The sequence below is a fragment of the Scomber japonicus genome, chromosome 14 (genome assembly GCF_027409825.1).
Source record: "Scomber japonicus isolate fScoJap1 chromosome 14, fScoJap1.pri, whole genome shotgun sequence".
NCBI classification, from domain to species: domain Eukaryota; kingdom Metazoa; phylum Chordata; class Actinopteri; order Scombriformes; family Scombridae; genus Scomber; species Scomber japonicus.
The window spans coordinates 15428962-15444727 of record NC_070591.1 but is presented as its reverse complement, the minus strand read 5'-3'; the positions used below and the strand labels follow the sequence as shown (position 1 = coordinate 15444727).

Sequence of the window (15766 nt, the reverse complement as noted above, 5' to 3'; positions counted from 1 at the left end):
AGTTTCTTGTTGCAGCTGAGAATCTGTTGTTGATTACAGTAAAAATGAAGCATGGGTCTTAAAGCTGATAGAGTTTCCAGATGGCAGGTACTGTATGAGAGACAAATAGAGTTCAGAAATGTTACTCACCCTCATTATAGGTCTAACTGCTGTAATGCATCTTCACTTACACAGCTAGAATATAAGGGTGAGTAAGCTATGAGGACAGCTCCATTAGAAGCGTAGACCAAGCATCTATTCACATGTCTTGCTTCCCCTTTTTTTTGTTTAAAAAATAAAAAAATCTACCTCAGTAGCATTTTTCCATCTGGCATTGTCAAATATCTGCAAAACCTTCAACTTGCATAACCAACATCAATCTTTCTTCATTATACAACCAAATAGTTTTGATATGTGTTGCTCATTGTTGGTTAATTTTGGATCAGTATGTTTCATGTGGTCTAAATTAGGTTGACATCATTTTCTTTTTTTATTACTGAGATAATTGGAATCAAGCAGGCATTCCACTTCAAACAACCAGAGCTTTGCACCTCACAGCAGGCTACGTTACGCATAAACTTAGTTACAACTTGCCCTCTGGTCTGCTTATAACATCCAGTTTTTCATGATGTCCTTGTAGTGTAATACAATAGTGTTGTCAAGATAAACAGTTTGGTTTCTTCTTTTCTGAGGCTGTGACATGTGAGGCCAATGTCTGCAGTCATGATCCTATGATGTGATGGTGTTATATGAGATCTTCACCAGAGGGTTGTGGGTTTAGCAACCACTGACCCCCAAAACGGTGGATCCTTTGCTCAAATGGTTTAAAAGCTTTCTGATTTACTCAGGATGTTGACTAAGGAGCTGTAATTGTAATATTGAATAATGTTTAGCAAAGTGTATTGCCAGTCAGCATTTGGCTATGTTCTTTTTGGCTGCACCGCAAGAGTGAGACCAGCGCTATAACCACGTCTGTTCATCACTGATCGACTGACTGAGTTAGGAAGTTACACCATTGGTCAGCCAAAGCCAGTTGAAGGCCGCTGAAGTTAAGTATCCCAGAAGGCCTTTTGCACCTACTGACCATGGATATATAAAGAGCAACCAACAGCAATGGCGGAGATTAAGCTGTTATACAATATAATGGTCAGTTTATCCAAATAAAGCCTGTTAGCCTTACCAGTGCAACTATCAATTTCCTCAAAAAAGTAGAAGTAAAATAAAAAGTACATCTACTGTACTGTAACTTTGACAAACACCATTGGGGTCATTTACGCTTAGCACTAATAATTAACTTGTTAGTTACTGTATTAAAACATTTTTTGGATGTGGGTAAGTAAAAAAAAAAACTCAACCCTTCTTACAACAGCACCATACAACCTACACCAAAACCTAATGCAGTGTGTTTAAAGTATGTTTGTAACTACTGTATGAAAAGCGCTATACAAATAAATAAAATAAATAAATACTTTATGAAAACAAACATCTTAAATCATGGTAATGATGTTCATGTTTGATGGTAACGAGGCAACATGTAAATTAAAATCTCCCTCATGTTTAATACATTGTTTAGTAATGTTCAAGGTTTTGACCTCTTGTTTTCCTCTGTGCTTGAAACTTTGCAGCAGTCTTCTGGGATTGTTAACATTTCCTGTCATGGACAGCAAGGCATAGAGATGTTAGGGAGAGACAGATTGTGATAGAGACTGATGAAAAACATTTGAAGGTTAAACACAAGTACAGGTAAAGAAACAAGCTGCACTCTCTGCTGTGAGAGCCGAGACAGTTAGCGGATCAAAATCAGACAAATGCACAGAAACAAGTACACACATATATACCCATACACAGATTTCAGGGTATGAAAGTATAATTCATTCACCTTTGTTCCTCTCACATATGTACACATAATCCCTGCCATCCATACACAAAGAAGAGAGAGGATATTCCTTTCCTAATTTTATTTCCATTATCTGCCATGGCACCATTATCTGCCAGTTGAATTAAAAACTTTATTCACACAACTCACCTCACTGATCAATTGTTGTAAGGTCATTTTTTGATGTCAGATGCAATCCTTTATATCTGACAACAGAGATCTCAAGCCCAACATTACGAAATTGACACCTATTAGGTCATATACTGATAAAATTAAGATTAGCTAATTTCTGAAACTCTGTAGACTTAAAAAATAAGAATTATCAAAATGTTCAACATGATGTAATTCTGCTGTCTTGGCGGCAGGAAAACACTAAACAGCTGTTTCTTTTATAATGACCTCAGTTTAAGGTATGCATCATCATCAATAATGCACAAATGATAACCCAGGTCAAATATGAAGTTGACATCTTCCAAAAGTTAAGAATCACACTCCTCCCCTCCTCACACTTATGGAGAAATATTCAGCAAGTATTATCACAGCATAAGGGAAGGGTGCAGATCTAATTACAAACTGGAGAGGGGGGCCAGCTGTGGGTGCTTTCTATGACTATATTAAAATGAAAATGGAAAAGTTGTTTGACATTTATTATGCCGTTCCTGTGTTTCACTTCCTTTGCGACTTGATCTTCTCTGTACAGCATGACAGCTTACGAAAGTCAGAACACATTTTTAAATTAGGTCTTCACTCCAATGTGAGTCCAGATTCAGCAACTGGATTGCTTGTTTCTTGCCTCAAATTTGTTTTGAAACAGATTTTGGTAGATTACGGTGAAATAAATGAATGTTTATATAGTTGACCCCAGTTGGACCCTCCTCCGGGGCTGCGTGCTGTTTGTAGTAGCAGGATGGTGAAGGGTTACAGAGAAGGCTTGATGTCCTAATTGAAGACCCGCCTTGATGATAGCAGTCCCCTATGGGTTTCCATAAATAAACAAGTCTAGTATATGCAACAGTAGACCACAAAGAAGGAATTTTTTCAACAGTGATGCTTCTATTAATTATATTTTAAATTACATAATTTATTTAGAAATAATTTATTGGAAAGGACAACTATTTTTTTGAAGTTGGAGGGAATTTGTTCCTCCCAAACCCCCTGGGATATGTGCCCATGGCATAAGGTACAATATCTGACAATAATAGGTGAGTTTTGTTTGAAATCTGAACGCTTAAACATAATTAATAGATTGAATGAGTTGATGCTATTTTTTTATTTTTGACACCTTGCCCAGCAATACAGGATACGGTTATATGTTGCCCATATACATTGACCATGGAGCTAGTTTTGTGCACGATTGATTTGTAGTCACTCTGTGAATGAATGCATGTGATGAAAGACATGAAGCAGGTTCCTCATTTAGAAGTGTTTTTTTTTCTTTTCTCGGCCCATATAACGCATAAGATGCAACTTGTCTGATATAAACCTGCAATGGTCAGGAAGTCAGCACTTGCGTAATATGTATGTGTGTTTTTAAAAGTACTTTTATTGCAGATTTTTGAGGTTCAGTGAACTCAGCCTAAACACCTGCCATATGGGAGGATGGTTGAAAAACACAGGCAAGGCAAGTCTGGCCTTCAATAACAGCACATATTTACTCAGGCCTTTTAAAGTGACAGTGTTTCTTTGCTGTGTATGTATATTCAGACTTTTGGCCAAGTGCTCTCAATTAAAGTACATTCTTACACCTTAGTCTTGTATTTGCTTATATTTCTACAAGTGTCAGTTTGTTGGTGTGAAAATAGCAGTTTTCAAATGTAAGGATTTTTTTCTTTATTGAGTTGACACACATGTTTTTACTCCTGCCAAGCTGTTCTGTAATGGTCAGTTTAATTTAATATACCATTAATGCAGCTGATGTTGCCCTTTGATTTTTTAAATGTTCTCAGTTCCAAATACAGATGTAACTTAAGTCATTTAAATATTGATTTTGGTGTACTTGATGTCAAATGAAAATTAACAATACTTTAATCTTCTTTGTACCAAACATCATAAAATCATTACTGCACAAACCTTTGCATGAGCTTTTAACACCAGTGTGGTAAGATAAAATCTATATCATGAGTCCTTTGGTTTTGAATGATGTAGACACTATTTAGTTTGGTTGTTTTTTTGCAGCATGCTGCTCTGTCTAATTTATTGGCATAGGGTTTTATGCAAGCCACAGCTTTTAGTGCAAAGACTGAGCACATTACATGGCTTGTTACGTCCTTGAGCCCCAGCCAGCATGGTGGTCAGAGCCAGACACACTAACAGCATAGGCTTTCTCCAAGCTGGACCCACCCTAACTCTATGCAAAATAGCTCCACTGTACAGCTGACAATGTTTTTTGTTACGTAGCTTAGCAAGTTTATCATTTAAACAAATCACCCTTCAAATGAATCACAGAGATTGCGTGTGTAAGTTTAAGTCTTGGATAGATTTTCTCTGTTATTGCTTTCACTGAAAAAGTCATGCATTTAGTCTGTCAGCAGGATATCTCTATTGGATCTTGATTCCAGCTATGTTTGGTGGACAGATAGGCTTACAGCCAGGGGACGGTTTGATTCAGTTATGTTAGTCATCAAAACTTGGGATTGCCGACATTACACAATTATAACCGTAACTACAATATGAAACTCTGTGACCTGATAGCAAATCCTAAGGGCACTCTTGCAGAAATGAATGCAATTTACTGAAAGCAATGATGTTGGGATAAAACAGCAAGTTGAAAAATTGTTCAGTGTTAGCAGACTTCTGGTTTGTTTTACTGAGAGATAAACTGACATGATCCACCAGGTATTAGATTTTGTGTATTGCCATTTTCCAAATTCTCTCTGACTTCACAGAATAATTTTTCTCCACATTCAGTAGATTCAGCGTAATGGAGTTAAAAAGGTGTGAATATGAAATGAAAAGGGCTTCCTTTTGTACACCACCGTCTACCGGAAACTCCAATAATTACACCTTTTAATCTATATAAGCCTTTAATTGCTACCTGTCTGATTGGAATTAATGACAAGATAATTAAAACAGGCTAGACGCAGATATAAAACAATCCCCAAAAATCTTTTCCCTTTCTTTTATCCACCTCAAATCACACCATTTCTCAAGGAAAATGTACGCTGGAGGTTTTGGAACAGCTGTGAAAGTGTGATGGAACACTTCTATCATCTTTATGGGTTGTCCAGACAGCTGTCAGCCATATTGTATTCCTGTTACCACAACAAATACTGTATGTGTGGCATACCACATATAGGACAGCTTTTTTGCCAAATTTGCCACTTAGCTCTCCTGCTGAGAACTGACGCAGTGTCACAAATGTGGAGTGGCTTTTGATTAGTGAGCATATGGACTTAACATCTGCAGTTATCCATTGTACAAAACACCTTATCCAATACAATAGATCACTGTGCACGAGTCACCTCTTTTGGAGCAGATTTTGTAGAAGTGAAACATTGCTTTCTATGTGCACCTTTCCCACTGAGGCATTCCAAGTCAAATCAGCTGCAACATTGCACATGGATATTTTGGCAAATAATAGCACAAAAGCAGTGTCTTGCCCACTTTAATCATGACTGATCCCTATGAAATGCAGGTTTAGCAAATCTTCGTCATGAGTCGAACTACAGCCAGACGGTGTTCCCTCTGATGTTCTTGGCCCTGCCCATAGTTAGATTCTGTTGGCAGCGCAGTCAACCTGATTTTTTTTTTTTTTACTTCATGTTCATATTTATTTGTAGCTCATCCTTTTGATTTGAGATATTTCATCAAATTAGGGTTCAGTGACTAAAATGCTGATTTATCAGCAGATATAAGCCATACTAGAATATCTATGGTCACATCCACTGACATCATCTGTGTTGATTTTTGTCCGTATTTGTAGACATTTTTATGTTCGCTTTTAGGGAAGGGGTCTTATCACAGGCCCAGAATATCAGGCAGAATGTCAACAAATCTTCTACACCCTAAAAGATATTTTAATTAGACACTTTCTATTATTTCCTGTATTTCATCTTACACTCATACAGTCAAGGTTCTTGTTCTGTGACGAAGTGCATGTATGTTAAATATCCTGCATATTCTACATGATTACCTCGGTAAACTCTACATAGTCAGCTTCTTTGTGTATCCACAGGTTGGTGGTTTGTCAGTACTGCAGAGGAGCAGGGTTGGGTCCCTGCTACCTATCTCAACACCCACAGTGGTACACGAGATGACTTGGAGCTGGGCGCTTCAAAAGCCGGGGAAGGTAAGTCACAGCAAACTCTCCTGCCCCTGCCCACCCACCCACACAAGCTCACACACAACCTCACACACTCTGTTATATACCCACACACAGATACCACCTCTGCCCTCAATCCTCAGTCTTTGATCTGTGACAAAATGGAGCAAACTCAGCCCTGCCTCACCACTGCCGGCCTACGCTAACGGCTGACGCCTGGCTGGTGTGAACAACTCTCTCTGTCTGCCTGCCATCATAAGCATGCTTGAACAGAGTACGGATTCAGGCCCAAGTAAACGGCAAGGAGCAGTGCCAGGAGAGACCAGACCACAGCCGAGTGTGGAGGTGCACTGAAATGACGTGCTGTACAGTACTGCACTGTACAGTAGAGATGCGATGCGATGCAATATTAAATGATATGACCTCCATGGAGTGAGCTCATGAAAGAGGCATGTGTTTCCATCAGCATTAAGGAATAAAACATGATAATATTTAATGAGTCGGACTCTTAAACTTATAGTTATTGTTAATCAAATTGAGCTTCAAAATGAATTATGCAGTTTTATGCAATTACTGATAAGTTACAGTACTGTAGACGTTTGCTGTTTACGTGAGCTTACTGGAATCAGAGCAATATCCAAATCCTTTATAGGAAACACACCTATGTGAGGTTTGGTTTGCCAGAAAAATCATGCTGACAAGTGAACCTACAGACACCCAATACTGCAGTCATCCTGACAGCGCTGTCAGCTATGGTTATCAAGCCATCTAAGAGGAGCTCAAGCCATCTCACTCTTCCAGCATTTTTCAGTATTAGTGGAGAAAACATTTGAATCTAGATGAGCAATAGAGCTCAGTTAGCGTCACATACTCAGATTTTGATAGTTTTGACAGGTAGTGAAGCAACTGTAGAGTATTTGTTAAGATTTATGCATCATTATGTTAAAGAAAACCCAACAAACTGGAGGCACGGAAATGATTAAGTTGCATATTACGCTTCCAAACAAACATCAGGATTTTCCAGCACTCTGGCCAAAACATATTTGCTTTACAATTGGTACACTCTGTAACAATGGGACCCAGGATCCCCTTGGTGTTGTATATCTTATGAGTCAGAGATGGAGTGCGAGAGGATACATGAACACTTAGCAGTATGTTTTAGTGCCCTTTTCTTCTCATTTTCTCATACATAGCCTATCTATCATATCTCTAACATAGCATATCTATCAACAGAGGATTTCAACATGCATAACACAAATTATTACCATACATATGTCTACAACCAACACTCCTGTCTACCAGAGGGATAGCAGGAGTTTTCTTGCCAGCGAATTATGGGAAGGACAATCTGTCAGTGTAATCAGTGTTTATATGTCTAGTCAGTCATGGGAATGGCATGAAACTCATAAAACATCTCTTTGTCAGTCCTGTGGTCTTCAGCAGTCTGTGCCACTGCACTATCACAGAAAAAAAAACATATTTCTGGAAAACAAGATAGGAGAAACAAGAAGGTTTTTGGAAAGTCAAAGTCCTTGTTTTGGTCATATTTCATGTAAAAAAATTGCTTAAAGGAATACTTTTGGGACCTCTTTCGCTTTCTGGATGAAAATTAGGTCAATAGGAGATTGATACCACTGTCACATATCTGCACAGTAAGTCTTTAGTTCAGCACAAACAATAGAAACCAGCGAAAACAGCTAACCTGTCCAAAAGGTAACAGAATCTGCCTACCTGCATAAAGTCTCATTTGTTTAATTTGTGCAAGAGACAAAGAGCAATTCATTGTTTTATGGGATGTTTATGTGTTGGACTATTTCTTGCCTCTGAGTAGTTGCTTAGCAACCAGTAGAGACCAGAAAGTTAGTGATCCCAGCAAAATTTGTATGAATTAAACAAATGGATATAATGTGTTAATTAGTTATGCTGGCAGTAGCTTCGTATTTATAGGACAGACATGAGAGTGGTATCAATCTTCTCATCGAACCATCCAAAAAGCAAATAAACATATTTACCAAAAAGTTTAACTAATCCTTTGAATTACTTAGCTTAGTTTAATCGCATTAAAAATAATATTTTATTTATTTTAACTCATCACTCAGATTCTGTTACCATCATTGGAAATTACATACAGGAAGACCATTTGCAGGAGCTTATTTTATCATTTTAACATGTGACTCAAGATTTCTAAGTTTTCAGAATGGTTTCTTCACTCTGTGGCCTACAAAAGACGTAGGAAACTATAGACCTTCTGAGGCGCACAGCTCCAACCAGCAGCACTCTCAGCTGCTCTATTAATTGGATGGCATTCCTGTAGCAGCAATGTGTCTCCCAGATGCTCTAACACGACAGGATGGGAAAACCATGCTAACAACATCCTAATTACAAGCCACAGAGAAGATGTCTTGGTTTAACACTTCCTCTGTAACCTTCACTCATCAAACCACCCATCCATCCACTCTAACTGTCCACCATGTTTTGCTTTGTAGTCTTGTTTTCATGTCTCCCATGTAGCTAATAACGGGGCTCAGATCCATGTCATTTGTGTGCTGTGTGTTTGTGCGACATTTGTGCTTGCTCTTCATGTTTCCCATGTTTGCTTGTTTATTGTTGTCTGGTTACCATCTGTGTCTGTTAGTTACTAAGCGACATAAGGCCCATCTGAAGAGGCTGGACCGGAGATGGACGTTGGGGGGTGTCATCAGCAGGCAGCAGAGCCGAGGTGAACTGAGACAGATGCTGCATCACCTCCTTTCCTCCCTCCCTCCTTCCCTCCCTCCCTTTGTTATTGTTATGCTCACCCTGTCTTGTGTATTGTCTCTTATCACAAGGCTAAACTTGCCCCTCTCCATATGCACATAATTGTTCGGTCTTGCATTTCATGTTGTCTTCCAGCAAATGTCTTTATCATGAGCCACAATCCACCACAACTAACCACTAACTGATGTTAATATGAAATGAGCCTGGAAAGCAAAGGTGAAATCAGCAACTTTTTTATACACCAATTATCAATGCTAAGCTCAAATTATGCTACAAAATTGCTCCATGTAAGCGTTTTTGTTATAATTAAACACTGTGTGCCAAAACCAATCTTCTCAGAATCACAGAAGATGAAAAAAGCACTACCCACTCATCAAAAAGTAGTTGCGTATTACCCTTTGGAATGCCTTATGCTGCATTTTAGAACCATATTTTGCTTTTTTATGAGAAAACGAAACATGTGTGTAGTTTTCTAATGAATATGTGTTTTACCAACATGTGGCAGAAACAGACATTTATCCTGCTGTGGTGCAGATAGCAACCAATGCTGACAGACAAACAAAGCACTTCATTAATCTCTTACTTAGTTAGTAAGAAAATCACATTGTCAGTGACAAATTTGCACATGTTCTTCTTACTGACGCCAAGGCTTTTTTCATAGGAGATGCATTTGGATTGTTGACAGAGGAGTGAGGATAGGCTATTGAGTTCAGCCCAAACTTTGTGCTTGGCAGTGGTTTCTAGAGAACTGAATGCTGCTCTCTGGAGTGGAGAGAGAGAGTTGTTTCCACCCTAGGACTGAAATCCTGCTTTGTGTTTAAAAAAAAAAAGACAGATATTTTGCTGACTCCACAAGAATAATTTATAACACTGATGCAGGCGATGCATGTTGTGGTTAACATAACATCTGATTCAGAGTTTCCCTTCATTGCACTGCTGGATATTGTTTGAGAGAGGTTGGTGAGAGGAAAACGTTCTACCAGCCCCAGCACAAAGAGGCCGGAAGAACCAGGCAAAAGGAAAATAAAGCAGACAAAAATATCCTATACCTACGAAACTTACTGTAGTTTTTGCAAGTCAGGGGAATTACTATCCTACACCCATTCAACTCCTATGACATGGGTGGAGAAAAGGAAAATGGAATAATACTGTGTTTGACTAGAATGTGACTGAATGACTGTGTACCAACAGCTTAAAAAACAGCTCCTTTTCTCCCTTCTGAACGCCTTCCGGAACTGTCTGTGTTTAGACAGAAATTGCCATAATGACAGGAAATTATGTCTTTTCCATGCCCACTGGCCTTGTGGGAATACATAAATCAGCATGGTGCCGACTTACAGTAGGAGATGCTCGCTGTCACCAGGCCAAGGACACTGTTAGGACACTAGCTTATGCTGTAATCAATACCAGTAAATTTACAGTAGCCATGTAGCACACTACATCACATTTTGAGGAATGCACACCAATAGGGTTACTTATAAATCAATACTGTCATGGTGTGTTTGTCATGATATGATGCAAACACTACAAGCTAATATATTACTATTTTCTCATATTATATATACCAAATGATAAATTGATAAAATAATCAACAGATTCATCAATTGAAATTCATTGTTAGCTGCATTCCTAAAGGTAACTTTTCAAAATACAGAAATTAATCATGTGCCCCACTATATTATAAAGTGATTTCAGTTCCGTAAAAACATTTATAGACAGGCCTTATAAAGCAGAGTGTGCCAAAAACATTTTATCACACACAATACTTACATCTGGCAGCTGAAGTGCCGTACAGCACAACAATCAAAGTCTGTAGTAAAGGAAAGATACACCTCTGCTCTAATATCTTATAAAATTGGTGCCAATGGATCACAAATTAATCATCATGATCATCATGATATACTATTGTACAGGTATGTTTCTGGGTGATATAATGCTAATTATAGAGAATCATTCAGCAGAATCCTCATGTAAATGGGTTAGGGTAGAGGATTTATGGAAAACACACACCTTTATCTTTTATTTAATTTTTAATACAAATTTTAAAAAACTATAACATTAATTTTGTTGCCATTCTCTGCTGTGGCTTTGACAGAAGAGAAGTACGTTACAGTGCAGCCTTACACCAGCCAGGGAAAGGATGAAATTGCTTTTGAAAAAGGAGCCATTGTGGAGGTGATTCAGAAGAACCTAGAAGGCTGGTGGTTTATCAGGTAAGCCTCTGCTCACGCACTTGACTTTCTGGGAAGACAGGTTTCACTGTTCTCAACACAAGAAGTTCATCCTATTTATTGTTTTCTCTCCTGACTAACTTCACAGATACCAGGATAAGGAGGGCTGGGCTCCAGCCTCTTACCTGAAAAAGATGAAGGATGACTTCTCTCCCCGTAAGAAGACTGTGACAGGACCAGTGGAGATCATTGGCAACATCATGGAGATCAGTAACCTGCTTAACAAGAAAGCCCTGAGTGAGAAAGACGTGCAGACTGAAGGTGTCCCGGAGAGCCCCCAAGAGGCTAGGAAGGAGATCAGCTTGCCAATCCCGTGCTCTGATTCCAGCCCTGTCAATACCCAACAGGATGGAAAAAGCAAAGCAGAGCCAGCTTCGCCAGCTGTAGCCCGTATTGCCCCTCATCGAGTGGAAATTGGTCAGTTATGTCACTGTGAATGTTTAGGGCACTAGTTACTCAATGTTAAGTATAGCAAATATGCCAATAATTTTCTTATCATCAGTAACTTGTTTCTTTCATTTCTTAGGTTTACAGATGTTTATTCTGAAATGTAACCAAGCATTGTTCTTTGCTCTATGATTGCTTCACAGGTTCACCAGTTCTCAGGCAAAAACCTCCTCCTCGAAGAGATGCAACCCTGGTAAGAATGTTATTTATTTATCCATCACAAAAAAATGACTGGATGACTAAGATTTTATTCTACTAATTTGTCCTTTTATTGATGAAGATCACAAACCTCTAAAAGATGCATACATAGGCGCTAATAAATGTTTACCCCTTGCAAGCAATTGTAACTGGCAGGATGCAGAGTTTTATCCCGAGTTTTTATTCTTGTTTGAGGAAAAAAACAAACCATCTATAATGGAAAAGATAAATCAGAGCCTCAATGATTGTATTATTTACTCAGATTAATGGCCATGCACAGGATTTTTCTTTTATAGAGTTACCCATGTGTAACTGTGGTGATCTCATTTTTTGCTCAGGGATTTCAGTTGCCCTCCCCACCAGAGCCCCCTACAGTTGAAGCAGAGTATTACACCATTGCAGATTTTCAGTCCTGTATATCTGATGGGATTAGTTTCAATGGAGGACAGAAAGCAGAGGTAAGATATCTTTTGTAAGGTAAACTTTAGGAACAGAACTGTCTTAAACTTGTGTAACAACCATATATCTGTGGTTTTATCAACGTATTCATTATTGTTCAGTAACAAAATAGATTGAAATGTTTCCCTACAAAGATTAAACAGATTTTGAACTTTTGAACATTTGTTTTAGGTCATTGAGAAGAATTCTGGTGGCTGGTGGTATGTCTCAATAGGAGAAAGGGAGGGCTGGGCTCCCTGCTCCTACATCGACAAACGTAAAAAGCCTAATCTGAATCGTAGAACAAGCACTCTGTGCCGCCCCAAAGTCCCACCCCCAGCTCCACCTGTCAAAAAACAGGACTCTGTGGAGACTGCACCTCCAAGCAGCCCAGGGTCTGAGGCTCCAGAGTCCCCTGTGTCTCCTGGGAGGCCTGTGTATGAAGAGCCAGAATACGATGTTCCTGCCATTGGCGATCTAGATATGGAGTCTGAGTTTGAGTTTCTGAGGGGTGAAGCTTCTTTAGTGGATGGAAAAAATGAAGACACTTCCTCAGAGAAGGGATCCCATCTGTCCTCCAAGCCCTCCCCAGCTTCATCACTCCACAGTGCCTCCTTCAAGATGGGTGAGTCATTTGAAGATGGCCATGAGGCAGAGGTGGAGGCAGAGGTAGAGGAAGAGTGTATCTATGAGAATGATGGCTTCCGACCCTTCAGGGAGACCCCAGAGAGGCAGTGCAGCAGAGACTCAAATTCCTCCAAGACAAGTGTCTTGTTAGAAACTGGCAAGACTGCAAACATTAACTCAACACCAGCAGGATGGAGATCTGTGGGTAAGAAGCTCAAGATTGACTTGAATGGGAGCCCATCTTCAACCAAAGCTGAGGAGGCATCCAGCCCTAAATCTGCCTCCACTGAGTCTACCCCAGATCTGTCCAGACCAAAGAAAGACCAAGAGGAAAGCAAAACATTCTCTGCCAACAATTCTTCCTTTAAACTAAAGCCAGTAGTTAGGCCTAAACCACAGCTTGCCAAGGCGTCAAGTGCCGAGAAGATGGACATCAGCACCTTAAGAAGACAGCTACGGCCCACAGGGCAGCTGAAGAATGGCAGTAAAACTAAAGGTGAGGACTCTGAGACAGCCTCTGTCATCTCCTCTGAGGACTCCTTCTCTTCTCAGAGCACCTCAGACCTCTCCTCTATCTACTCCAAAGGCAGCCGGGGAGACTCTGACCTGGAAGGCTGCTGCCTTTATCGCACCACAGATCCCTATGTAAAGATCCAAGAGTGTGAGCTCACCTTCCCTGCTGGGGTGGAGGTGGAGGTGCTGGAGAAGCAGGAGAGTGGCTGGTGGTACATTCGCTGGGGTGATACAGAGGGTTGGGCCCCAACGTACTTCCTGGAGCCAGTCAGACAAGATGACATGGCAGGGTCCGAATCTGATGGCACTCCCACTAAACCTGGAAGCCTCAGCAAGTCCAACAGCTTGGAGAAGAATGAACAAAGGGTGCAGGCCTTGAACAACATTAACCAAAACCTAAAGAAGGTCACGCCACCCATCCCCTCCAAGCCTCCAGGTGGCCTCTCCAAACCTACCGGGTTGTTTTTATCACAGAAGCAGAACAGCACCAAACAGCAGCAGGTTGTCAGACCTCAGTCCGTCTTCATATCAGCTCCCATCAAGGATGGTCCCAGCCCTGTTGGCTCTCTCAGGAGAAACGAATCCCTCAACTCAACAGACCACCCTCGTGCCAGCCCCACAGTGCGACGGAATGCATCTTTTGGCACAGTGCCACGCAGCCTTGCACCGAACAATTTAGCACTACCCAGCAGTAACAGATCTGGTACTGGTAGCTCTGAATCCCTCGGCCTCAGCTCTCTGAAGAACGCCCTCCCTGTATCCACAGTGAAACCCAAGCCCCACATCATTCATAACAACCTCAGAGAGGTGTATGTCTCCATAGCAGATTACCACGGCGACGAGGAGACCATGGGATTTCCTGAGGGGACAAGTCTGGAGGTTCTTGATAGAAACCCAAATGGCTGGTGGTACTGCAAGGTTCTGGACAATGGCAGACCAAGGAAAGGGTGGGTTCCTTCAAATTACCTCGAGAAAAAGCACTAGCGCTTGTGTGAGGAGCTGGCTGAACTCTGAACATGTATGTAAAGACTTCTAAAAGAGACATCAATTTTGTGAAAAAGGTTAACCCTAAAACATTGAGTTAGGATTGAAATCTTACCCGGTACAAAATGAGCAGCCAGATCAGATCGTGACTTTGAAAAGAAATGAGACATCTAGTAAAATGAGTCTACATGATACAGTGCCTGAGACGTCGCATTAGGAGCAATATAGTATAACACCAGAAAGTGGAAGAATGATTAAATGCTTCAGTCATTAACTTTAACTTGAAATAAAATGTCATTTTGTGTCCACCCCTTGAATGTTTCTTTTTTTGTAAGTTTATAATGTAATTTTGTACAACTTTTTAAGCATTTAAAACTTACTGCATGTTTGAAGTGATTCAATATACTGACAATGCCTTGGGCTGTTAAGATTTAACATTTTTCCTCCTTTCCTTACAGAAAATTTCAGTTGTTGCCAAAGCTGCTTTGTGTTAGTCTCATTTTGGTGCTGTCTGTTTGCATGTTTTTTTTAATATCTTTTTATACTGTATGTCACCGTTATTTTGAATATTTTACCCATTTAATTGTGTAATATTGTCCTAACGAAACAATTTGTGAGCATCTCTGATCATCACAATATTTTATTTCCCTAAATCAGAAATGAATCCCTGTTGACTTCCCTGAAATTATCCTTTTATGGTTGTTTTCTTTATTTCAGAGACTATTGTTCAACTTAAAAATTCCCTAACTTCAGCAAAAACTATATTTATTCATCACTTTAGAATTATATTATTGCTTATTTTATTATTATTGTAAGAACAGATAAACACATTTTCACAACCGCTCAAACATTTTTACGAGCTGACTGCTCTAATAATCCTGATAACATTAAAAATTTCTGCTGGGCAGTAAATTTGACAAAACTTTTCAGCTGTAGTCATACAGGGATGCTCACTTTTGTTTTATGTTAACTGTGTGACCAGCGATGATAACTGAAGTGCCAAAAGAAAGACTTAAATAAATGCACTTTTGAACAATTATTTGTACTTTCGTTTTTAAATTTACATCAGTTAATAGTTTATAGTATGTATTTAGTATTTAAAGTATGATGCATTTTTTCTTTTAGGCACACATAAAGGATGTTTATTAATGTTTCATTGTAATATGTTTGGTACCATTGTAAAGGGCTTTTATTCAACACAATGTGTGAGTCTGTGTGACAAAACACAAATCACTTCAGCTTCAGTGGCTGTACATACCATGATGCACTTCACATAGAATACATGTTCACATTAAACATACATATATTCATACACATTACAATAATTCTAGTTAGTTCAGCTCCCTGTGATTTTGTATTGACAGTCCCCAGGAGTAGCTGCATGTTCTCCCTCCTTATTTTCTGTCACCTAAAAGGAAAAGGTTAAAAAGCCTGAAAATACTTATTTTCTTGTTC

General features: G+C 39.5%; 1 protein-coding gene across 2 annotated transcripts in view; it reads left to right on the top strand.

Moving 5' to 3' along the window:
- LOC128372425 (SH3 and PX domain-containing protein 2A-like) overlaps nucleotides 1–15328 on the top strand; it is a 46186-nt gene extending 30858 nt beyond the window's left edge. The window contains exons 7-13 of one of the 2 annotated variants that reach the window (XM_053332468.1): nucleotides 6030–6143; nucleotides 8752–8835; nucleotides 10969–11086; nucleotides 11193–11521; nucleotides 11695–11744; nucleotides 12088–12207; nucleotides 12380–15328. In XM_053332468.1, coding sequence (XP_053188443.1) covers nucleotides 6030–6143; nucleotides 8752–8835; nucleotides 10969–11086; nucleotides 11193–11521; nucleotides 11695–11744; nucleotides 12088–12207; nucleotides 12380–14311 — 2747 coding nt within the window. In that variant the 3' untranslated portion in view covers nucleotides 14312–15328. The remainder of the gene's footprint in view (nucleotides 1–6029; nucleotides 6144–8751; nucleotides 8836–10968; nucleotides 11087–11192; nucleotides 11522–11694; nucleotides 11745–12087; nucleotides 12208–12379) is intronic. The other variant, XM_053332467.1, reaches the window with a different exon arrangement.
- Nucleotides 15329–15766: the final 438 nt, after the last annotated feature.